The 25,258-nt window shown below is 41.3% G+C and overlaps 1 protein-coding gene across 1 annotated transcript in view; it reads right to left on the bottom strand.

The window, feature by feature from the left end:
* Positions 1 to 25,258, bottom strand: part of RGS5 (regulator of G protein signaling 5) — a 114,514-nt gene that overhangs the window by 16,267 nt on the left and 72,989 nt on the right. The window contains exon 4 of the mRNA XM_063426147.1: positions 13,496 to 13,662. Coding sequence (XP_063282217.1) covers positions 13,496 to 13,662 — 167 coding nt within the window. The remainder of the gene's footprint in view (positions 1 to 13,495; positions 13,663 to 25,258) is intronic.

Genomic DNA, 25,258 nt, shown 5'->3' with positions numbered 1-25,258 from the left:
TTGCATGTGATAAAAGATGTTCAACAATAATCACTACAAATAAGCATATTTGCGAGTTGGAAAATTGTTCTGTCTACAATTGACAGAAGCTGTTTTTGTGTTGACAGCTAAAACTTGATTTAGACTATGTTAAACGACTTCATCCATATATTGCACGAGCCATACAACAAGGCATGTTTTAAGGGACTACTAGTGAGCGTTTGATTTTTGACTTACATTTACATAAAATTCTGTTGAAAAAAATATGTTTCAGGCCAGTTACAGATTGATACTTGAAGCCATACTAACACTAAAGATTAACAGGGGAGAATATGAAAACAGCTACTGCTACAAAGTGTGTCTCCGTAGCACTGCAAGGCTTCCTGACAAAAGTGACACTACACACAAAATTAGTGAAGTCCAGATACTATGGATGTCCTCTGCTGGTTATGGGACTGGCTTAGGGGTATGCAAAGGATACAATTTTGTGCCACAGCTATAAAATAACAGTGTATGTACATTATTAACCGATGGAGGGAGGGGAATATTAACTGGGAGATAGAGATGTTAATAGAGTCAAACCTAGTGAGTGAGACAGAACGGTTGAGCGGTATGGTGCACACACATATAAAGAATGAGAGGAAGAAAGGAAAAGTTTGCAAGAAAAAAAAGTGTGACGTAGACAGAAAGAGAGAGAACATGGGAGTGGAATAGAGAATACTACATCTAAAATGTGATTTAGAGCAGGGTATAATGGACAGCTCTCCTACGTTAGCCATTGTATCTCAGCTTCTTGAAATTATCTTCCAGTTCTAAGGCAGGGTCACCATTAGGAAGACACTCTATCCTCTGGTTAGAGATTTACAGATCTTTGGTGCCAGCTGCCTCTCTGGCAAGCTTCCAGTTAGACCCATCATTCTGAATCTGACAGCACAAAATGTCACTGGCTGCGGGAATAAATATTTACACAAGTGTCTGAGCACAGCTAGGGTCACTGTGTCTGTCCCTGTGAGACTCCACATCCGCAGTATACAGCCATTGGGAGAAAACATCTGTGAAAACAGCATGAGAATAAAACTCCTGTGAGTGATGTACGTGCTGCATACACCCCATGCACATGGACCATGCCCGTGATACGCAGGATTTACCTGTCACTTTCATTGTTTATATATCAAGGCTTTTTCAGAGAAAAGCTCATCTGTTTATTTTCAAATCATAAAACGTCCACTTCTCATAGGCAATTAATAAAGAGAGAGAAAAAAATCAGCCAAAACCGTAGCATATTATTGTAAGAATGCATCCATACATGGAGTGAATTTCAGGGGAAAAAAAGGAAGATTTGATGTCTAAAATCATAACCTTTCCAACTTCTTTGACATGCTCTTCAAGAAAGATTAACTTGAATATTATTGGTGCTAAGGCCTGAAAACAGTGGAAAAACAAAACAAAATTGTATGTGTGATAGGGAGAGATTTACTGAACTTTAGCTGGCTGCAGTGCAAAATATGATGAGTATTTCCACAGTCCACAGGGTGTTTTAACCCCTTTCCCTATGGAGTTCTCAAAGAGGAAAAAAAAAATCCATTGCATTTATATCTTTTTGTGAGCTGCAGATGTAGCATGTAAAATTAACACAATATAACATTTGTAGATACGTTGTTGTTGTTCAAGGGTACCTAATATTAAAGGGCATCTGTTATCCCAAGAACAACTTATCCTCCTGTTTAAAGAGCATTACATTCTGCCTTTACATTGTGCTAGTAGATTTGCCAGCAAATGTATAGATTAAAAAAAAAAAAAAAGATTTAAAAATGGTTAATTTAGCCACCTGTCAAGCAATTCATTGGCATAGACTCTATGCCGAATATTTGACTGACAAGGTGAGCAGAAAATAAAGAAATAAAGATGTCTGGGCAATCTAAGGACTGTTAGTGAGCAGTCTTTATTGATTCAAAGCAATATTCTAACTCTTTGCTGGAGCCTTTATTAAGGATAATGTACACATCAAACATAGATGTATTTCTCCCACCCGGAACTCCAAGAGCTATGAGAAAACTCATGTATCATACTCTCATCTCCGCTCACAAGGAGATCGCAAGAACATGGAAATCTAATGTATGCCCGTCCTTCTCCAAAATTTTAGCTGCTCTGATAGAGCAAAGAGCATATGAGGGAGCATACACTAAGTTGTGGCCTCCATCTCAGACCTCTGTAAAGGCATGGGAGATTTGGGACACATGGAGATCGGGTCAATTGAGTTAATCCCGGTTGAAGGGAAATATGGATATTATGTATAAATATGCACATTGTCTATCATTATTCATCTGATCATTACTGGCTGTTCGGCACTGTAAGAACAATTGTTGTACAAATTCTATGCACATCGCAAAATATATTCTGCTACTCCCCTCCCCCGCCCCCCCCCTTTCTCTTCTGTATCCTCTCCCCCGTTCACAATCTATGTCGTCGTTTGTGACATAAAATGCCAATAAAAATTGTCAAATTTAAAAAAAAACATAGATGTATTTATAAAGCAAACCATTAATAGAAAATCAAATATTTATTTAAAGGGACACTACAGGCACCGATGCCACTTCAGCTCACTGAAGGGTCCTGGGTGCAGTGTCGCTGTCTCACATAATCCTGCTACAAATTGTTGCAGTTCTAGAGAAACTGCAATGATTACATTGCAGGACTTAGACTGTCTCTAGTGGCTGTCAATCAGAAATCCACTAGAGGCACTTCCTGGTGGCTAACCGACTTTAGTTCGCCTGACGCTTCTTTGCTCTGCATGAGGACATCCAGCATTCATAAAATCCCCATAGGAAAGCATTGAAGAAATAGCCAATGCTGCTAGCACTGGCTACAAAGTAAAGGAACAACGTACAGGTGCCAGCATGTTGCCAATGAAGCCAGAGTGTCGCCGTCACACAGGTTATTTGTCCTTCTTGGTGCAGCGTCCCCAAACAGGACAAATCAATGTAGACCATTGGAGGAGAGAGGGACAACATTTCTGTAACACCCACCTCTGTAAGGATAATGCAGTGCTGGATTGGAGGGAAAGGCAAGTGCCTGACAGACTCTTAGTCTCCTAAAAGAATCCAGCGCTACGTACTTTAACATCATTCACGCTGTTCATTCATCCTATTATACATATTGAGGAGCTATAAAGAAAAGCAAACATTACTTGTATCCCTTGATTGCAATACTTCATACAGCTACAGAAAAAGGTATCATGAAAACGCAAATGTTATTCTGGGGTAGCACCACAGATGTAACAAAAAAAAAGAATGAATAAATAAAAATAGACCCTTCTAGAATTATGAATAAGGAATATTCTGGCATTTCTGGGAATGCGTACTTGAAACATGCATTGTATCTGTATGAATGGATAAAACACAGATGCCTTCCTCTAACCTGCTTCTGTATTTCAAAAGGCATTGCAGGTTGCTACTGCACATATGACTGCACATATCCCCTATTGCATACCTTGTCCTTGCTACAAATTATTTGTAATGCTATTACGAGTCGTGTTCACCCTGATTGCACATTTCAGGAGTGTGAGATCATTTACATTTACTGATAGGGACTGATAAAGCCCAATCATGGGTCCCAAAGTGCTAATAACATATAATCTGAATGCAATCTGCATGTGGCATTTCTCGAAACATTGGTAATGGTGAGAGTTCCAGCTTAGCGTGATCACTTCTTCCTTAAACAGTGCAATACAATAGCGCCATGTGATTCATATCACTGAATTACATAATAACAAATGGTACACTGAGTACCTGTATTATATTTTAGTATTTTAACATGAAATGTAGACTTTTATAGTGGTATGTATTTCATGGTAGAAAAATCCTCCATGGAAAAAATGGATTATATAATTTGCACAACCAATCAGCTATTGTGTGTACAATACAATACATTAATGTTGCATAAAGCCATATTTTACTGTAAAATTCCATCATTTTAGTTTCCCAATCTCTCCCTTCTGCAGAATGTTCTTTGAGCTTTATTTTCTTTTGTCTCGATGACATGACCATTAGAATACATTGCATAGTAAAGACAAAAGGGAATTGGGGGCACACCCGGAACATGTATCTTGCAGGAATGGTGCTGCCATAGTGACCACGATTTATACATAATACAGATTAAGGAACAGAGCACTCCTAAAATGAATTTCTAAATTCTATATGGCTACTTAAAATTGCCTATCTCAGTAAACAAAAGGTTTAACACAGTAAGCCATATGGTGGAACTGAATCCCCATATTTGTTTGCTGAGATAGGTGATTTCAAGCAGCCTTGTAGAATTTATTTTGACGTGTGCGCTGTTCCTTAGTCTATATTATATTTATTATATGACAGACATTTTTAATGATTTACAGGTATAAGCCTATAGTAAGACAAAGTGGTATTCATCTGGGCATCTTTTTTTCTGGAGTTTTCGAGGGTATGGGAGCATTTGGGGTATTGAGCAGGGTCTATCCTTGAGGCAGTCTATGTTTGAAGTTGTCTGTGCAAATGTAATTGACTAGTAATGTAATCACATGATCAGACATAGTTGGCAGGGGAGGGAACAAATAAATGGTCCTTTACCCGGGCCATTGCAGAGAGTTTTGCAGGTTTCACACCACTCTCATGTGGAGATCAAATATTAAACACATATATCAAGGTTCACTCAAAAATGTCCTGATCTTATACCTCCATTAACATACTTTGTGAAAACATGACATGAGTTTGTGTCTGACCTTTGTAGCATCTCTATAACAACACAGAGCACCATTCACAATCAACACACTAAAATCACGTGTCCATGGGACCTGAAAGGATTCTTAACCTTCCCTTTCGTCAAGACAAAGGTTGAATTTGTTTCCTTAGGTTTTTAATGATTTTATTATAATTTCTTTTTTTTAATATATATTTCCAGCTTTATATAGGCACGGACACAAAATTGCATTTAGTTAAAAACATGTATTATAGGCAACTTGTTAATCCATATGTCATTTAAAATCTCGTTTAACAACAATATATTGTTAATTGTGTAGAAGAGTAAATACACCTTTCTTAACCCTGAATAACCTTTTTGGTAGTACTATGTACTGTCTGTGATCATAACATAGTGTGTGGTTTATGTTTTTGGTTATTTCCTATATCATAATGTTCCAAGTCTCCCATTGCATAACATAAGCATACTGCATGTGCACACCCCACACAAATATTTTGTATGGATAAAGAGGAAGTAAAATTTCCAACTACAGTGGGAGGGGTTCAAATGCCAGGGATTACCTTCCTTATCTGTCTAAACCAGGGGTAGTCAACCTCGTCCCTTCCACGCACTAGTGGGGGTTTTGGTATTTCTTGTGGGCGGTGGTGGGTTCTGAAGAAAACGCCGGGTAGGCCTCAATGGCAGGGGAGATCCTTTCATCTCCACTGCCAGCCCATGCAGAGCCAGCCTTGCTGTAAGCCCTCTCGGGCTAAGATAGATTTTTACATTTCACCCCTCACACACACACTGCCCCATCACACACACACTGCCCCCTCACACACACACTGACCCCTCACACACACACACACACACACACACACACTGCCCCCTCACACACACACTGACCCATCACACACACACACACACACACACACACACTGCCCCCTCACACAGACACACACACACACACACACACATTGCCCCCTCTCACACACACTGTCCCAACACACACACTGCTTCCCTCACACATACACTGCTTCCCTCATACACACACTGCCACCTCACACAGAGCACCCTTTACACACACACACAGCACCTTTCACAAACACTGCCCACCTACACACCACCACTCACACACACTGTCCCCTCTCACACACACACACACAAACTACACACAGACACACACACAGCGTCCTTCACACACACAGAAAATAAAGTAGAAAATAGAAAAAAGTAAAAAAATAAAATAAATTTAAGCACATTCTTTTTTGTAAAAAAAAAAACCCTCTTTTCTAAAAAAAAAAAGAAAAAAAAGGCACTTGTGCTTTAAAATGGTTACTGCAGCACTGGTGGGCGGTATGAAAATTTCACAATCAACAAATATACAAAAGTGGGTGGTAGGTATTAAAAGGTTGACTACCCCTGGTCTAAACACTGTTTAAAAAAAATAACAAAAAACACCCCATAGCCACTGTAATAAGTTCCAGTGGGTATGGTGCCGGAAATGTCCTGTTTAACAGACACTCTAAGTAGGTGTTAACCTATTGTTTTTAAAACATTATATAGGGCAGATTAGTTATGATATCTCCACAAGAGTGCGTGGCTACAGGATGCTGAGTAATTCCAATTTTAATTTATTTATCATCTTCAGTGTTTAATTATTTTGACCCATTAAGTAACTTCCTTTGCATTTAGATGGAATTTTCAGATTAGACACAAAGTTAAACCCAACTGTATCATGTAATGTTCAATAAACTAACTCCTGAACACGTTTTCTACACAGACCATAATTTGCCAGATTTTTTATTTTTTTTTATCTTGAAGAATTGAGAGGTGCGATAAGTCTGTTTTAAAGTCTGGTCTTTTTCATAATTATCACTATAAGAGGCTGTTAGTACAAGGATCGATGTGCTGTAGATCAATTAAGTTCTACTTGTTTATGGGCTGTAGTTTCTAAAAGCAGTTTGCCAGACAGATTAATTGGCTGTGGTGTCACATGTCAATCAATGACAGAAAACGTTTCCATTTGAAATTTCAATGTCACCAGTGTGTAGGCAGGCTGTATAAACTGGAGACAGTATTGTTTCCTGTGTAGAAGTTTTAATTTACTCCCTACTCAAAATGTTTCCTTTAATGGCTGACCACAGAGCTTTGTATTGGATACTCCACAACTATAGGGATGAATGTTTTGTATAGTTCAGTAACTGAATAATGTAAATATTATAGTTTACTGTTTGCTGCATTAACAGGAATATAATTTAAGGAATACTATAGGCACCAGGTCCGGACTGGCCATCGGGCAAACCGGGCAAATGTGCGGTGGGCCGTGATGGCCATAGGCCGAGGACGACAGGGGAGATCACAGGATCTCCTCTGCCAGGCCATGCAGGGCCACCACTATCAGAGTGCTGGCACTGCTGTGTGCCTTAATGGGCCAGTGTGGAGATTAAAGATCTCCCTCACTGGCACACAGGCACTTTCCCTGACAGCCGGCGTGGGAGCGTGGAGGACCTGGGAGAGCTCTATCTTGCAGGTCCGCTAGGTTCCTCTTGCAAGGTTGGAGCGTTGCGGTTACCATGGCAATGCTCCAATCTCACGAGAGTGAACTCCAGGAGTAAACCTCTACGACCAACAGGGACTCAAGGGATTCACCTCCACTATGACCACCAGCGATTCAAGAGATTCATCTCCTAGGCAATGGTAAGAAGGGAGGGGGGATATAAACTATATCTTTTTTTTTATAAAAACAAACAAACACATTTATGTATTACTTTTATCTTCCCCACACATACTAACTACACCCTTCACAGCCTTTACTCCTGACACACTGCACCTTTCGTACGCACACTGCACCTTTCACACACACACTGCACCCAGTGGCGCCACAAGAGGGGGTGACACCAGGGCAGGCGCTTCCTTTAAGGCACGCCGACTCAGGGGGCGCAGGATACGAGTGACCCGGCAGGACAGTGCTCCCTCCCTCTAGGCACTCTATGTAGTGTGGCCGGGCGGCGAGGACCATGGTACAGGAGCTTCCTGTACCTGGCCGGACTTACAGGAAGTGCTCTATCAGTGAGCACTTTCTGTTAGTCCAGCCAGGTACAGGAAACAGAAGCTCCTGTACTGCGGTCCGCGCCGCCTAGCCAAGCTACACAGGGAGGTAGGAGACACACAAGGGAAGGGGAGATACCGCCAGGGTAGGGGGGGGAGAGGGAAGATACGACCAGGGGAGGGGGGGAGAGGGGAGAGACCACCAGGGGAAGGGGAGAGAGACCAACAGGGGAAGGGAGAGAGGAGAGACCACTAAGGGACAGGGGAGGGGGGGAGAACTCTAAGGGAAAGGGGGGCAGGGGAGAGCACTAAGGGACAGGGGGAGATACCTTCAGGGGAGGGGGAGAGTGGAGATACCACCAGGGGAGGGGGAGAGAGGGGAGGGGGGAGAACTTTAATGGAAAGGGGGGCAGGGGAGAGCACTAAGGGACAGAAGGGGAGGGAGGTTTACTAAGGGACACACAGACACAGGGAGATGCACAGAGGGACCTGGGTTTTGGAGGCAAAAGATACACAGAGGGGCCACAAACCCTCTGTTTTACACTACACACATACTCAATGCATCCTTACACATACAAGAAACACACAATGCATCCTTACACACACACACACACACACACATAAACATACAATGCATCCCTACTCACAAACCGAAACATACAGTGAATCCTACACACAGAGACACACATCATGCTTCCTTTACACACTCAGCCTTACACACAATGCATCCATTACACAGGGCCGTCTTTAATGTGGGGCAAAAGGGGCAACTACCCTGGGTCCAGTTGCTCCTGGGGGCCCAAGGCAACTGCCTCTTGAGCCCCGCTGCCGCTGGCCACAACAATTTGCAAAATAATCCTTCACTATGTAAGCGGCATTGCTGCATAGTAAAGGATGGACTTGCTCCTCCTCCCAACTTCCCCTACCCTCTAGCATATGTGCATCCCGTGATGTCACGCGGAGGCGGAATCACAGCAATGCTAGGGTGGGGCCCGGGTCATAGCGGAGCAGCATTAGTCTCCTCACAGAATGGCAGAGCGGCGCCTCACACCCTTTCCGTCCTGATCCCTGAGCCTGCTAATGTCTTCACAACTGTAAATATTTAATTCATGTTAACTGGAATAAGGGGAGCTATTACTTGTTTCAGGAGGTTAGGGGGGTGGGTGGTTGTGAAGGGGGGGAGTGAGGGGTGGTTGGAGAGGGGGGGTGGAGGGGTGGGTGGTTAGTACAGTACAATCTACTCAATTAAAAGAAAAGAAAAGTAATCTGAAAAATACAAAATATTTGTGTCAGAAGTGCTATAAATCAAGCTAGGAATCTTCCTATTTTTTTCTTTTTTCTTTATGTTTTAGAATAATCATACAACCATTTTATTTTATATATTTGTGCTAAATCCTATGCTGGTTGGAGGGGGTGGGGGGTTAGTACAGTACAATCTGCATAACAAGGTAAGGTAACTTTATAAAGATGGAAAATAATATAAAAAGATACCCAAAGCCTTGTAAATGCCAGTTAGTACTGTTCAATCACTTTAAAAGTGGACAATTCAGAGATCTCTTGATACCAAGGCAAGGTAGACCATAAAAGATTTCAGCTACAACTGTTTGGGATACAAAGAAAAACCCACAGGTAACCTTAGGAGGAATACAGGCTGCTCTGAAAAAAGACGGTGTGGTTGTTTCATGGAGCACAATATGGCGATACTTGAACAAAAATTAACTGAATCGCCGAGTTGCCAGAAAGAATCCTTTACTGCGCCAATGCCACAAAAAAGCCCGGTTACAATATGCCCGGCAACACATTAACATGCCTTAGAGCTTCTGGTACACTGTAATTAGGAGTGACAAGACCAAAATAGAGCTTTATGGTCACAACCATAAGCGCTATGTTTGCAAAGGGGTCATCAAGGCCTATAGTGAAAAGAATACCATCCCCACTGTGAAGCGTGGTGGTGGCTCCACTGGTGTTTTGGGTGTGTGAGCTCTAAAGGCATGGAGAACAGTGGTGTATGTAGGATTTGTGCTGCCCTAGGCAGGACGGTGCTCGGGCACCTCCCCCCAATTTAAATTTTCCCCACCCCTTCCTGTCAAGGCCGCACTTTGACTGACAGACGTTCACTCACTGACAGGCGCATACACTCATTGACAGACACACACTCTCATATACACTGACAAACAATGACTTGGACACACACTGACCGACACATACACACTCACTGACCGACACACACACACACATTCACTCACATAGACACACACACTTACAGACACACACATTTACAGACACACACATTTACAGACACACACACATACACACTTTCAGACACATACACACACACACACATTCACTTACAGACACACACACACACACACACACACACACACACATTCACTTACAGACACATACACACTTCTCCCAACACTTTATTTTAAATAAATAAGGAGAGCTTGAGTGGATTGCTTACCTGCAGTCCAGTGGGGCTGCTGGACAGGCAGGCAGGGGGCGGACAAGCAGAGTAGGCGGCGAGGGAGCTTTAATCTTCCTGCTCAGCTTCCTTGCGCGACGCTTAGTGATGCCGGGAGCCGGTCTGACGTCATATTCCGGCTCCCGGCTTCATTAAACGGCGCGAAGGGAGTTGAGCAGGAAGAGCTCAGGTGAGTATGCTCCCTCGCTGCCTGCCTCGGGGGGCTCAAAAGTGGCCCGCTGCAAAAGTTTGCCGCCCCCTGCAAATTGCCGCACAAGGCCTTGTTTGCTTCACGGAAGACACGTCCCTGATGGAGAATCTTGTGAAAATTGATAGCAAGATGAATGAAAAATGTTATCAGAAAACACTAGCAGACAAATTGCATTCTTCTGCACAAAGGCTGTGCACACGACTTTCCAGCATGACCCTAAGCACAAGGCCAAATTGACCCTCCAGTGGTTACAGCAGAAAAGGGTGAAGATTCTGGAGTGGCCATCACAGTCGCCTGACCTTAAGATCATTAAGCCACTCTGGAGAGATCACAAACGTGCGGTTCATGCAAGACGAAAAAAAGACTTTGCATGACCTGGAGGCATTTTGCCAAGACGAATGGGCAGCTATACCACCTGCAAGAATTAGGGGCCTCACAGACAAATATTACAAAAGACTGTATGCTGATGCTAAAGGGGGCAATACACAGTATTACGAACTAAGTGTATGCAAACTTTTGAACAGGGGTTATTTAATTGTATTCTTTGTTGCCATGTTTTGTTTTATGATTGGGCCAATTTGTTATAACCTACAGTTGAATATGAATCTCATAAGAAATAAAAAAAAAATAGTTTTGCCTGCTCACAACTGTATGTATAATATAAGCTAAGTATAAGTATATCATCTAGATTAGACAAAAATTGTGGGGAAATCCCTAGTGGTGAAACTAAAGAATGCCAAAAACATGTGAATTCTTCTTACCAACTCCTAAAATGCCAAATTGAGAAGTGATGTGACATTGTTTCTTACGTAAGCATTTGTGAAAACCGCTTCCATAACAAAAAATGTAAACATTAGTTGAGCGTGTCTAATTAAAAATAATTTTACAATATCACCGTATAGTCATTGTGTGTTCCTTTTCTTTTCTTTTTCTTTTTTCCCTAAAGAAAATAATTATGCTATGGGGGATTTTAACATGTATAACTTGGAGGAAAGATGAGACAGGGGGGGATATGATAGAAACATTTAAATGCATAAAGGGAATCAAACCCAGTAAAGGAGGAGACTATATTACTATAAAATAAGAAAAACTACCACAACAAGAGGACATAGTCTTAAATTAAAGGGGCAAAGGTTTAAAAATAATATCAGGAAGTATTACTTTACTGAGAGGGTAGTGGGTGCATGGAATAGCCTTCCAGTTGATATGGCAGAGGTTAACACAGTGAAGGAGTTGCATGCGTGGGATACGGCCAGGGACTAATGAAAGTATTTAGAAAATTGGGAAGACTAGATGTGCCGCATGGCTCTTTTCTGCTGTTACATTCTATGTTTCTATGCTTCCATGTTTCTATGTTACTATAGCAACTATGCCTTACCCAAATAGAAATTTGGACAAACATTGCTTCTTAAACGTGTGACTGTTATCTGAAGCTGACTTTCCTTTGGTTTCACTATTGTGCTACTTCTTTCTAACCCCCTTTTTTATTTTTTATCTGACTCCACTGTGTAATAGGGAATTTGGTCAGTAGGAAAATCCACATATGGTTATTTAGGGAACCTATATCTGTCACCCATCTGCATCGTTTTTAATGTGTGGGAATATAATGTATATATAAAATGTATGTGCAGTATCAATTGTTTACTTATTCCTTATTTGTTATATTTTGTCCACATTCTCCTCCTCCTTTTATATCTTTATCATTTATTTATTATATATTTTGTTCCCGTATCTTTCCATTACATATTATTATTGTTAATATTTCAGTTTATTTTTAGAGCCCCAACAAATTCCATAGAACTAAATTCCTAAGAACTACATTAAGTAAAGGAAATTCCCAAAGTTAACTTGATTGATGGAAATTAACGGATACAGGGAGTTTTTGGAACATTTAAAGCAACACTATAGGGTCAGGAACACAAACATGTATTCATGACACTAGAGTGTTAAACCACAATTTAGCCCACCTGGCTCCCCATTAAATCCCTAAATATAGTAAAATATTACTTGTATTCAAGTCTGCAGCTGCTGCCTCTGCCCCTGATCTGCCTGCTTGGCTGACATCATCATAAGTGATTATGTGAGCTAATCACAATGCAGATCAGGGGCAGAGTCAGCACAAGTCAAACACAGCCCTGGTTAATTAGCATCTCCTCATAGAGATGCATTGAATCAATGTACTTCTATGAAGAAAGTTCTTCTATGTACTTCTACGAGGAAAGTTCAGTGTCTCCAATACAGAGTGTGGAGACACTGAATGGCAGTGCTGCACACTGTGCAGCACTGCCCCAGGAAGCACCTCCAGTAGCCATCTGAGGAGTGTCCAGTTGAGTTATGACTAGGCTGTAATGTAAACACAGCTTTTTCTCTGAAAATACAGTGTTTACTGCAAAAAGCCTGAAGGAAATGAGCTGTAGTTATTCTGATGACTATAGTGTCTGTTTAAAAATGGTAAGGTACAGAGAAATGGTGTTCATATATTTATATATTCATAGCTGGGAAAGGTATTGTAAGCAAGAGAATTATGTTTTTATAAGGAGAGGGAAACATAATAATAAGTTTCAGGTGCTTAAAAATAATGTAAGGGTTCAAAATAGGTCTAGAGTAGTCAAATGAAGTAGAGGTGCTCAAAGCTTTTTTTTCCAAAGACCTCTCATTTGTTTGAATATTCTTTGATGTTGGTGATTACATAATTACATGGTTATTTCATTATTTCTGCAATACCATATGTCTCACTGTTTCATAAACCTGGAGAAATCTTACCATTAAGATTCAGTAGTAGAGGAGTCCAGATGTTCCAAACACTCCGTATTGCTTCACACTCTATTGGCTTTGCTGTGGTAATCCAACAGTAATACGGTGTGAACTAACAGTAAGACACAAAGTGTCTTGCTTTACAGTGTATTAGTGAAAGTGATGTCAATTCCAAAAAATGCTTGTAAAGTATTTTAGGAAAAGCCCCCTCACACTGGAACAACTTGAGAAAGAAATGTGAAAGCTTGCGTAGTTATACATATACAGAGCCATGTAATTGAGGAACAAGCATCAGTGACTTTGTGGCTTCTTTATTAGTACTGTACCTCTCTAGGAGCCTCTGTCTGGATGAATTCCTCATAAACTTTCTTGGCCTTAGTTGCCATCTTGGCAGGAGACTTGATCTTCTTGTACTCTTCACAAGCCATCCAGAACTCAATGTTCTCCTCACTGAATTCCGATTTCAGGAAACTCTGGAACACAGAGAGTCCATCTACAGAAATGGAAAGGAAACATGACAGTTACAACTTACTGTATTAGGAAACAATTTACTGACAATTAATACAAACACAAACATGTTAGCAACATGTTGACAAAACCAATCAAAATCTAAATACCACATCTCTTACTGGAGGCCATGTCCATGTTTTTTGGCTATAATAGTTGAGTTATGGAAACAATGTGTTCATAATGATTTTCTTCATAAACAAATGCCACCTACAGCTGAAACAGATTTAGAAACATAATTCTCTAATGAAAGAGTAGAAGAATCCAGAGTTTACATGTAGTGTCAGGGCAAATGTCCCGTGCCTTTCTGCTCATTGCAGAAAAGTTTGTCTTTATGAAAAGATTATGTTAAGGTTTAAATAGTTCTCTATGGGTTTTGATTTTCTTTAATGGGCTAAAGAAAGGTACATTTATAGACATCTAAATAAACTATAATATATCACACCAGCAGTAGCATTTTCAAGAACCATACCATTGTGAAATCCTAGCTTTAAGTCAATTACTGTTAGGCAAGTAGTTTATGTAATGATCTCTTCATTCACGCATTTGAAATGATATGATGGAATTTTTAGAGCTACAAAAAAGGTAGCAGTGGAGCAATATAAGCTGGCAGGCTACATTTAATCCATTGAAGTCGTAGGCTGGCATTAAAGTTAGAGAACGGCATGGTTTAAATGGCAGATCATTATTTAAGTTGTAGTCCAACAAGCTAAGGTTGGAAACCTGTGTCCCCACGCGGCTCCCTTTTTTGAGTGTTGAAGAAATAAAACAGGTGAACATGCTTTTTTTTTCTTTTGCTATATTTAATTACGTGAAGTCAAATATTACTGTAACGTTTTTACTAGAATAGCCAAATCTGTTGTTTCTTATGGAAGTAAACAACTTATCTTTTTAGTTATTTACTTGAGATTATTTTTCCCGCTCACAAACTAATTAGTTACTCTCTTAATAGTTTAGATGTTACATCTGACTAATTTGACTAATTGCTTTTTTATTAGTAAAAATTATAATCATCATTTTAACAAGCTAACTGTCAACTGAGCAGACTTCTTATCAATTTAAATGGCAATGGCCTTGATTTAATATTTTTGGAAAAGCTTTTTAAATGATTTCAGATTTTTGGATACAATTTTTTAAATTATATTTTCAAAATATTATAATCTCAAAGAATATACCACGCTTTAAAAAATATATCAAAATATCAAAGCATTCAATACAAAAGATTCAGCGCACTCATTCATCCACTAAACAGCATCTTCAAAGCTCACATGTTTTATTTGTTTTTTTAAAAACACCTATCCTAGACATAAATAATGGAGGCTTATCTACAGTACATGATCATACATTGCATAAGCCTGCCACAATGTCAATGTACCCCATATTTGGCAGGTCCTACACTAACAGCCTAATGTCTGCTCTTATGAGATTAACCCACTTACTTACAGTTTTCTGACTAGAATTATGTAATAACGTAATACAATTAATACGAAATAAATAAAAGGGTTCAAATAAGGTATAGTAAGTGTTTGGGTAGACTTTTAGGGAGGGGGATTAAGGTTTGGATAATATTAAAGGAAGAAGAGATTGTGTTTTTAAGGTTAAGGGTGCTTTCATTTGGGGGGGGTTGGGATTATGGAGTTAAGGAGGACTTCAAATTAGAGAGGAACTGCCTTTAAGATGAAGTAGACCATATGATTCTCAGCCAAAGGAATCATGGCATTTACAATTGAAATCCTTAGCTTCTGGGGTGCTACACACTATACAGAGGAATGTTCAAAGCCAACGATACTGTGAGGGAACAATATTTTAGGTAAAAACAAGAAAAGTGCTAGTGCGCAAAAATATATACCGAGACACCTTAAATGTGAAAAAGTGACTCTAAAACATATATACAAAGAGAGTATTGCAATTCCCAACACAAACCATATGTGCCAAACATTGACAAATCAATACTTATAGCCTGTCAATAGGCATCACTGGTCTCTATAAACTGGGAGACAGAAAAAGGGGAAGGGGGTACATGGGATCCAAGACAAGCTCTTAGACTTTTGTGACCACGTGTTTGGCATACACGAAAGTGATTTGATTTATCCACCGGCGAGGCACATCAACTTTAGAACGAGGAGGACTGTATACCAGCAACTTTCTGCTCGGAAGCAGGCTCCATATGGTGTGGTGAGCTGACGGTGGACGTTATTTTTAAAGCTGCTGTTTGTAGTGTTTTGTGCAATTAATACATTTTGTTAACCTGACACCTGGTCACAAGAGCTTGTCTTGGATCCCACGTACCCAAGGGGCTGATCCTCCCTGGGCCAGGTAGCCAGGAGTGGGGCTTATACCACTCCCAACTTGTGAGTTGTTTTCTTAAAGAGACATTTCGTTTTTACTTATTTTAATAATTGTATTGCATTAGGAGTGCTTTGTGTGTCTCCCCCCCCTTCCCCTTTTTCTGTCTCCCAGGTTATAGAGACCAGTGATGCCTATTGACAGGCTATAAGTATTGATTTGTCAATGTTTGGCACATATGGTTTGTGTTGGGAATTGCAATACTATTTTGTATATATGTTTTAGAGTCACTTTTTCACATTTAAGGTGTCTCGGTATATATATATATTTGTGTGCACTAGCACTTTTATTGTTTTTAGATTTTTCTGTACCATATTACCTGGGTATACTGTTGGTGCTGCAGATTTACCCACGATTGGTTTGAAGTTATTTGATCTGCACCAACTTATCTACTTGGTATCTTGTGTGAATATTTTAGGTAAGTATGAAACTCAATCTGTACATTTGGCAACAAAAGCTCTAGGAACATTTATAGAATGTGTGCGTGCGTGCGTGCGTGCGTGCGTGTGTGCGTGCTTGCGTGCATGCCGGGGGTGTTTATGTTCATTTTTTATTCAAATTTATTTTCAAGAGTAATAACAAACAGGAAGTAATAAAAGAGACAAAGTAACTGAAAACAGAGAATTGCAGTCTCTTTGTATATAATTCAGTTCTAACCAAAAAGTCAGATTGGAGATATAATGTGCAAGTCTTTACAATCTTATAAGCCACATTCAATTTTACCTTCACAGTTCCTTTAAAGGCAGAAAATTAAAATGTAATCTATATGTAACACTGTATAATAGCACAGTTAGTGGAAGCTGTATGATGGTAGAACATTTTTTGCTTTGACGTCTTTTGAGTCACCCTATCTGTCTCACACACATTATCCTGGCAAATATCTTACATCCAGCTACAAGGTATTGCTTATAATGCAGCTTGACAGAAACATATTCAAAGGAATTTGCACAGATTGTACCAGCAGTAAATGTACAAACTTTGAGCTCTGGAACTGGCCCAGTTTCAAACTAGACAAAAATAAGCAATTTGAAGCAAGCAAATGTAAACCTGTCTCGAGTTCTTACAATGAGGTGGTATTGAAAGGCATGCTACAATAATGTGACAGGGAGACAAAGTCTTCTGACAAGACGTTGGAGTATGATTAGAAGGACAATCCTCAATGTGGCTTCCTGTGTTTGGCATGTAACACGTATCATCAATGCATCTTCTTAGAATCCCTCTATGTTGTTTACTCTTTGTATACATTTGTGTATGTTACAATAAGATGTCCCATACTCTTGAATTACATGAAACACGCAACCAGAGCAAACAATCTAGACTATTCAACTGCAATCCATTTCCTGTATTGGACAGGAAGTGATTTAATAGGCTTATTTGTTGCCCTGCATTGACCTAAACATGCTTTATGTTTAGACTAAGGAAAACTGTGATGTTATTATTTCAGTGTTTCATTCCTCAAATAAAATAGTAGCATTTATTATTGCACATGTTACATGTTTGTAGGTAAAGGCAGTTGTAGTATTAGTGCTGTAGTCCATACAGAAATATTCATAGAGCATGTACAGAGTTTCAGCTCATGTTGCAAAGCTCTGGTAAGACGTAAAGGAATGTTTGAATTCAACATATTAAGAGCCCATATTCGTAAGGAGCTACTTATACCACAAGGGAGACAGAGTAAAGTCAATTACCTGTATTGGTGGTTATACTTATGTTTTTTATTCATTATATCGTCACATATCTTGGCTTTACATTAAAAATATCTACATGTGAGTCTTCTGAAAGAATACACCCCATCCATGATGACTTCAGTGTCTAAAGGGTTTAGTAAAAGAGTGCAAAAATCCTGTAATGAATTTAAAGACTCTATATGGAGTTCAAAGCATGACCTCAATTTGTCAAAGTTTTCTTCATATCTGCTGGTTTTTGTAGACCACAGTACGTTCCACAGGATAGTAAAGTTGTCTGGTACTTAATCTCTGCTCCAAATTACTTGTTCTTTCTTAAGCCACAGATACTACACTGTATTACGATCTGCTGATTGGACAGAACACACATTAATTGTCAATCCTAAAATTAACACATGTGATGTAATACTGCTAAAAACATTAATCAGTAATCAGTGTGGTGTGTGTGGTGTGCGGTTACACAGGGCGCCATAACAACAGGGGCGCCCTGGCAGCCAACGCAGCTCGCAAGCTGAGACCATCAGTTTCAGGGGGAGCAGCACTTTCAGGGCGACGGCAAAAAAAGATGCCCCCAAACTCCCTGGCAAATGCCTTGCCCGCCTCTTGTCCTGGGGGGCCCTGAAGCTGGCCGGCTGGCCACCTTAGCCTGGCATCTACCTTATGTGGGAGGCGGGCGGTGACTGAGCAATCTCCTCTGAGCTCCCCTGAGCTCTTCTCTGCTCAGCATCAATCAAAAAAATTTGCTCATTTCATTGGACAGGGAATAGTGAAAACGGATTGGGCAAGCAAGCATTACACTGCACAAAAGGAATTAGCTTATTGGTCAAGATTCCTGTCATCATTCACGTAATTTTCCCTCCCTCTCTCTTGTTTTGCCACTTTTCAGAAATCCGAATCACTTCAGCACTTCGGCGCTTCGGAGCTTCGGTACTTCTGAACTACCGAACTTCGTCACTTTGAAACCTCGGCACTTCGGACATTCATAGGCACCCGAATGTCCGAATGGCATGAAATTCATACGAATCTACATTCGGAACGAAACGAATTGCACATGTCTAGTGGCCTTATCAATACATGGGATATAACATATATAGGCAACATTCCATTACAAGGGCTAACAAGATTTAGAACGTTGAGTGCCTGGACTTTCTTATTTTGTGTACTACGTATGTCTGGAGATGTAGCGGCCTCCATAGTTTGGAGCATTGCATTCTTTTTGCTTATATGTCATTCAAAATAAATGTTCCTTGCAGGTTTACAGGGGTTTCTGTGATTGGAGTGCAGTCCCGTTTATTTGATATTAATGTATACAGTATGTGACTGTGTGTGTTTTGTGTCTATATATGTAACAAGATTGAAGTCATATTAAGAGACACACAAGAAGTAACAGTTGCGCTAAGAGACAAGACAGTAAAATGGAATAAGAGACACACAAGGTGGAAAGAGGGGATTAGGAGAGACACTCAAGGAGGGTCAGGAAAAATACACAAAATACACAAACATATAATCTACTTTGTTGGCATGGTAATGACTAATCTATGCCAAAATAGATGAACTGGGAAAAAATCTCCACTTCAACTATTTTCAGACCAGATATATTGGCCTAGATATTGCATTTCCTTTACCCTTTAACAGGGTCAGGAAAAGGATGTGGCCAGGGAGGGGCGCTGTTAGGATTTTTCACACAGGGCACCTAAAGGACTAAGGCTGGCCCTGAGCAGAGGGATATAGTGCGGACAGCTGACAATATATGTAAACAAATGACAGTGATATTCATGTTCATATGTCATTAAAACATTTTTCCACTTTTTTAAAAAGACTCTAATGTGCGCCATACCACACTGTTGAGGAACGACCAACAGCCCGCTGTAATGATACTTAGCATAATCTATGAATGTTTCTTGTTTTTCATTTAACTAGTCCTGAATCAGCATTAAAATTCCAATCCACACATAATTTATAATTGCTCATAACATAGTGGACTTTTCCATTTCTGTTACAAATGTTGTCGACATTTGCAAACTCCCATATTATCCCTTAAAGCAGGGCTGTCCAACCTGTGCCCCCCCCCCCCCCCCCCCCCAGATGTAGCTGAACTACAACTCCCATGATTCCCAGGCTATCTGTTTCATTGAAAGAATCATGGGAGTTGTAGTTCAGCAACATCTGGGGGGCCGCAGGTTGGACAGGCCTGCCTTAAGTAACAAAAAAAAAAAAAAAACTTTTTTATCTTATCAGCTTTTATATTGCTCCCCTTGTCTGAATCTTTTTCTAGATCTTTTTCTAGAGTGCTCTAGTTTTCATATACTACATCAATTAAAGCAAGGACTACTTGTTTTCTTGTGTATTTTGAAAATGGGCAGAAATTTAAGCAAGGTTCTGTTTCAGATTTACCCAGAGTCTGTCGGTAAAAACAGTCTCACAGAAAGGCTAACAGAAGACATCATGGAATCAGAGCTTGCATTATTTAAAAAATTCCCCAAGTCAGTTAGTAGAACTGATAGAATAATAACAGGCCACATCCTGATTGCTGCTACCTCATGCATGCCAAGATATTGGAAGTCAAAAAACACACCATCATTTAAAGAAGTCTTGAACTAAATCCTAGATAACAAAGCACACGAATTGTCACATAGGGGCAATAAACATTCTTTCGCAAAACTAAAATATGATTGGTATAGATGGGAAGATGGGAATTTAAAAAGTCTATCGTTTATAAAAAAAAATTAGATTTATCGTTGAAATGTATTATTGTACAATGTATGTCATGCACATTATTGTGTTTCTTATTATAATGGATGGATAACCCTTCCCATTTCCAAGTTTCCTTTTCCTCCCCTACCCCTAACATAATGTTTATACAATTTCTTAAGAATTTTATAAAACTTTAATAAAACATTTTTGGAAAAGATGACATCATGGGCAGAGGAGAACAACATGACTGCACCAAGATATTGAAATCCAACACAAAGGAGAAAATAAAATAAATATAAATAAAGGCATCTAATAATTAAGATTAAATAAGATACAGGGGACATAAGGAAAGTATAGACAAAATAAAAATAAACTGAGATACATTTTAAATATCAGTGATAAGGAAATAAGATTTTTTAATTCATTTTTAAAGCTTGTTGTCACATTTATTGCCCATTTCTAAAAGTCAAACATATTCTCTGTTTCCAATGTCAGGACATATGAAGCCTTGTTGTCCTTGAGTGATAACACCATAACCCCAGCCTGAACAAGATATAATTCAACAATTTTATGATACCTCTTCTCCAGCTGTCCACGATGTGGGATAGCTAGAGGCCAGAATATATATTTTATATTGCTTGTAGTTATTTTATCTTAATTATATCTACAAAGCTGAAGCAACAAGAATTTCCAGTGCACATAAAATAAAATAATATGACATGTTCTGACGATTAAAAAAAACTAGTTTCTTTGGTGTTCAAATATTGGGACCATTATACAGCACTGATAAAGCAATCTACAAATGTGTTGTCATTGTTATATAACCTAACATCATGAATTCTCATTGTAGGTGTACTTATTATAGCTGACTACTCAATTTTTTGTTTTGCTTTTTACAAATTTGTAAATACTAATTAAAAAAAAAAAACCAGTCTGATCAGTCTGATATGAAAAAGGTTTAGGTTCTCTTTATCAATGGCACAAGATGAGCTAATGCCAAACTGAGACCTGAGCGGTGACCCACTAAAGGGCAAGCTACTTAATTTGTTCTTTTAATGTCCATTCTCAGTATTATCTTGTGCCCTGTTTTTGCTCTCTCTTGGTATAATAGTTTTCATTATCAATAATGACAGTACATGAAAAATTAGTGAGGGCGGTGAAGAAAACAATAAATGAAGACTAATTCAGATAACATAAAATTATCTCAAAATAATTTCTGATGATAAGTTGACGTATAATTAAGGTAGCCAAAATATGTTTATAAGGACAAAACATTTTCTGCATATGTATTCTCTGTTTAAATAAATAAAGCAACACTGTCAAAGATATTGCTCTACATAAGAAAAGCTAGTCCAACTTTTTTATAATGTATGAAAGAAAAATTAGACTCATAAATATATAGGTATTTGCATATACTTTGATGATAGTAAAGGCACAGAGACGCCTGGGAGGGGCTTGTATTGTATTGTATGGAGACCCCCTACTGGGGTCTGTGAATAAAAGGTCCAGTTTGGCTCATGTAAGTCAGTTGTACTCCCAGAACTGTGTGTCGTCCTGTTACTGGGGGATTAGAGCTTTTTTCACTACCCTGTTCCAGGAAGAAAAACTTTGAGGAAGACCCCAGTGAAGCCACGGCAAAGCCACGGCGACTGGGGCAGAAGCGCTGAATTTTCCCCAGTTCCAGCTAGGAAGTGATCCTTGGTGGAGGTACCTAGCCGGGGTACAGTGACTTCTGTTACAATACCCAAATGTAAAAACTGCATAATTAAATACATGCAAGTTTACACACCCTGCTGGGGTACTTATATTTTGGCCTCCATCTACTTATACCCTGCTGGGGTTATACAGGTACCTCTGGTACCATCACTTACGGTGTTATTACACCACAGCCAGAGCCCTGCTCCAACAGACGCCTTGTGCCACAAACTTATTTGACCCATACCGGCCCCACTCCATAACATTATGGAAGCATCCCAGAACCCTGCGGACTTCAAGACAATGATTGCCGAAGCCATCTCTGCCTCAATGGAGAAAGCGCTTTCCAGGGTAATGTCAGCGTCTGATCAAACCAAAAAAGCCACACAAACCCAACACCATGACTACGATTCTAAGGATTCAGAATCACACGCACAGGCGGACTCACGTCCTACCAAACGCCACTGGAAGGGCGAAAAAGGGAGCGATAATCCAGGCAAAGGCAAGGCGCCAACCAAATGCCACAAGCCAGCCCTGCCTACTCCCACCTACTACTCCTCGGATGAGGGGGAAGAACATACACGTTCCATGCCCGTGTTGGACGAGTGGCAGGCCGTGGATTCTGATTCGCAGGACAATGACTGGGGCTCGGACTCTGGCTCCCGTACTGGAGGCTTCCGAGGCACTTACTTGGACGACATCCAACTGCCGGAAGACCTCACAACTTCCCAAGAAGAAGGGGATACCATCCTAGATCCCACTGGGCAACATCTCTTCGATCCTCGTAATATCCGCCACCCGCGCTCGGGGGACTGGACTCCCCCTGACCATCTCTTTGGTTTGGCTCCGCAAACCGCTCGATGAAACGTGCGCCACCGCCTATGCTCTGAATGCCCTCGCCCTTCACTCCCCTATCACGTGACTCAAACTCCGGAGTTCAACCAGGTCATGACCACCTTCATGTCTCGGGGTGGCTGTGACCCCCGGAGAGGTGTGGAGAAAGGTTTCCACGGAGTTTAGGACAACCTGCTAGACTCCATTGGCCCACTTTCCCGCATCTTGTATTTGGCGCGTCGACGCATTTACGGGGGCTGGCCAATTCGATGCCAGCATGGTCAAGGATTGGGCACACGACATAAGAGAATGGGCACAGTGGTGCTTTTGTTTCATTGGTAATTCCAACGTAGCCCTCTCCTCTGAGAGGCGTAAAGCAGCATTGCTCCGCATTGACAGGAAGCTGGTGGAATTGGGCACCAAGGAGTTGGGACCTTCGGCACAGGGCAAATTGTTCGGGGAAGCCTTCCTAAAAGAACTAAACAAACACGTTAATATTTTTGCGTCCCTCAATAAGGCTCAGACCTCCATGAGACGCGTCTTCAGGGGCTACCCCAGCCGGGGTGTTTTTGGACGGGCTGGCCGCCAAAGGGGCCGAGCAGCCAGACGTTTTTGGCCCTCTGGCCCCCGCTCACAGAGACCTCAACCCTTCTACCCAGAAGCGGGCTTCAGGCAACCCTTCTCATACACCAGAGGAGCTGACCGTGGCAGAGGACCTCGCAGCCGTGGCAGAGCTGCTTCCCCACAGGTAAGCAATCTCGTATCTCAAGTACCACTTACCCCAAATACTGCAGGTCGTTTCGCTCTGTCTTTTCAGAACTGGACGGCCATCTCCACGGATGCATGGATCCTCCAAACGGTTCAGGGCTACATCATCGATTTCGTAGAAACCCCATACCAGACCATCCCTCCGCACCCCATACAGTGCTCCAGGGAGGACCACCTTCTAATCAACAGCGAGCTACGAGAGCTCAAGTCGAAAGGTGCGATCGAACCCGCTCACGACAAAAAAGGGTTCTTCAGCAACATATTTCTGGTAAAAAAGAAATACAGGGATTTCAGCCCGGTCATAAATCTGAGGAGACTCAATGCTTACGTAATGTACAGGCATTTCAAGATGGAGGGCATTCAGCTCCTGAGAGACCTCCTCCAAGACGGGGACTGGTTCACGAGATTGGACCTCAAGGACGCTTGTCAGTACCCGTCCACTTCTCCTGCCGCCAATTCCTCAGGTTCCGATGGCAAGGTCGACCCTGGCAGTTCACCTGCCTCCCCTTCGGCCTCAGCTCAGCCCCGTGGTGCTTCACCAAGCTGCTGAAGCCAGTAGTTGCACATCTACGTGCACAAGGAATTCGGTGCATTATCTACCTAGACGACCTGCTACTGTTTTGCTCCAACAGGTCCAGACTGACGCAACACACACACTATACCACACAATTCCTAACATCCCTAGGCTTTGTGGTGAACTATCAGAAGTCGGCAATATCCCCAGCCCAGACGGTACAATTCCTGGGCTTCGAGATAGACTCCAAGTCAAGCACACTACTGCTACCAACAGCAAAGATCGCAACCATCAAGAAGGAACTACGCAGGGTCATCCACTGCCGTACCATTCCACTCCGCAACCTAGCTCGGATTGTGGGCCTGCTATCTGCGTCTATCCAGGCAATCTTCCCGGGCCCGCTCCACTACAGAGCGATGCAGCGCCTGAAGGCCTCCTTTCTCCACCAGAACCCTTCCTACGACCAAACCATTCCGGTAACGGAGGAAGTCAAGGAAGAACTCGGATGGTGGTTGGACAGCATGGAGGCTTGGACCACACCCGACATCATCCTGGAGTCGGACGGCAGCCTCTGGGGTGCCACGGGCGAAGGCAGATCGACAGGCGGCACCTAGACTTCTCAAGAAATCGACCTTCACATAAACTGCCTAGAACTCCTAGTGGGATCGTTCGCGATCTGCAGCCTAGCGAGGGACAGGACGGACTGCTGCATTCTCCTCCGGATGGACAACATCTCAGCGGTCCGCTACATCAACCGCTTGGGAGCAGCACGGTCCAGACTACTCTCAGAAATTACGAAGGAGATCTTCGATTTTTGCCTACCCCAAAAGATCTCCCTCATGGCGGAATATCTCCCGGGAGAGACGAACCTGACAGCGGACTTGTTCTTGCGCCACTGGCGGGACAGCAGCGACTGGAGACTAGACCCACTGATCTTCCAGCGCCTCTCGGTCAGGAGAGGTCCCCTCCACCTGGACCTGTTCGCATCTCGCAACAACAAACAGACTCCCGAATACTTCAGCTGGCTCCCAGGGAAAGGCATACGC

The sequence above is a fragment of the Pelobates fuscus genome, chromosome 7 (genome assembly GCF_036172605.1).
Source record: "Pelobates fuscus isolate aPelFus1 chromosome 7, aPelFus1.pri, whole genome shotgun sequence".
In the NCBI taxonomy this organism is placed as follows: Eukaryota; Metazoa; Chordata; class Amphibia; order Anura; family Pelobatidae; genus Pelobates; species Pelobates fuscus.
This window is presented reverse-complemented; position numbering and strand designations above follow the sequence as displayed.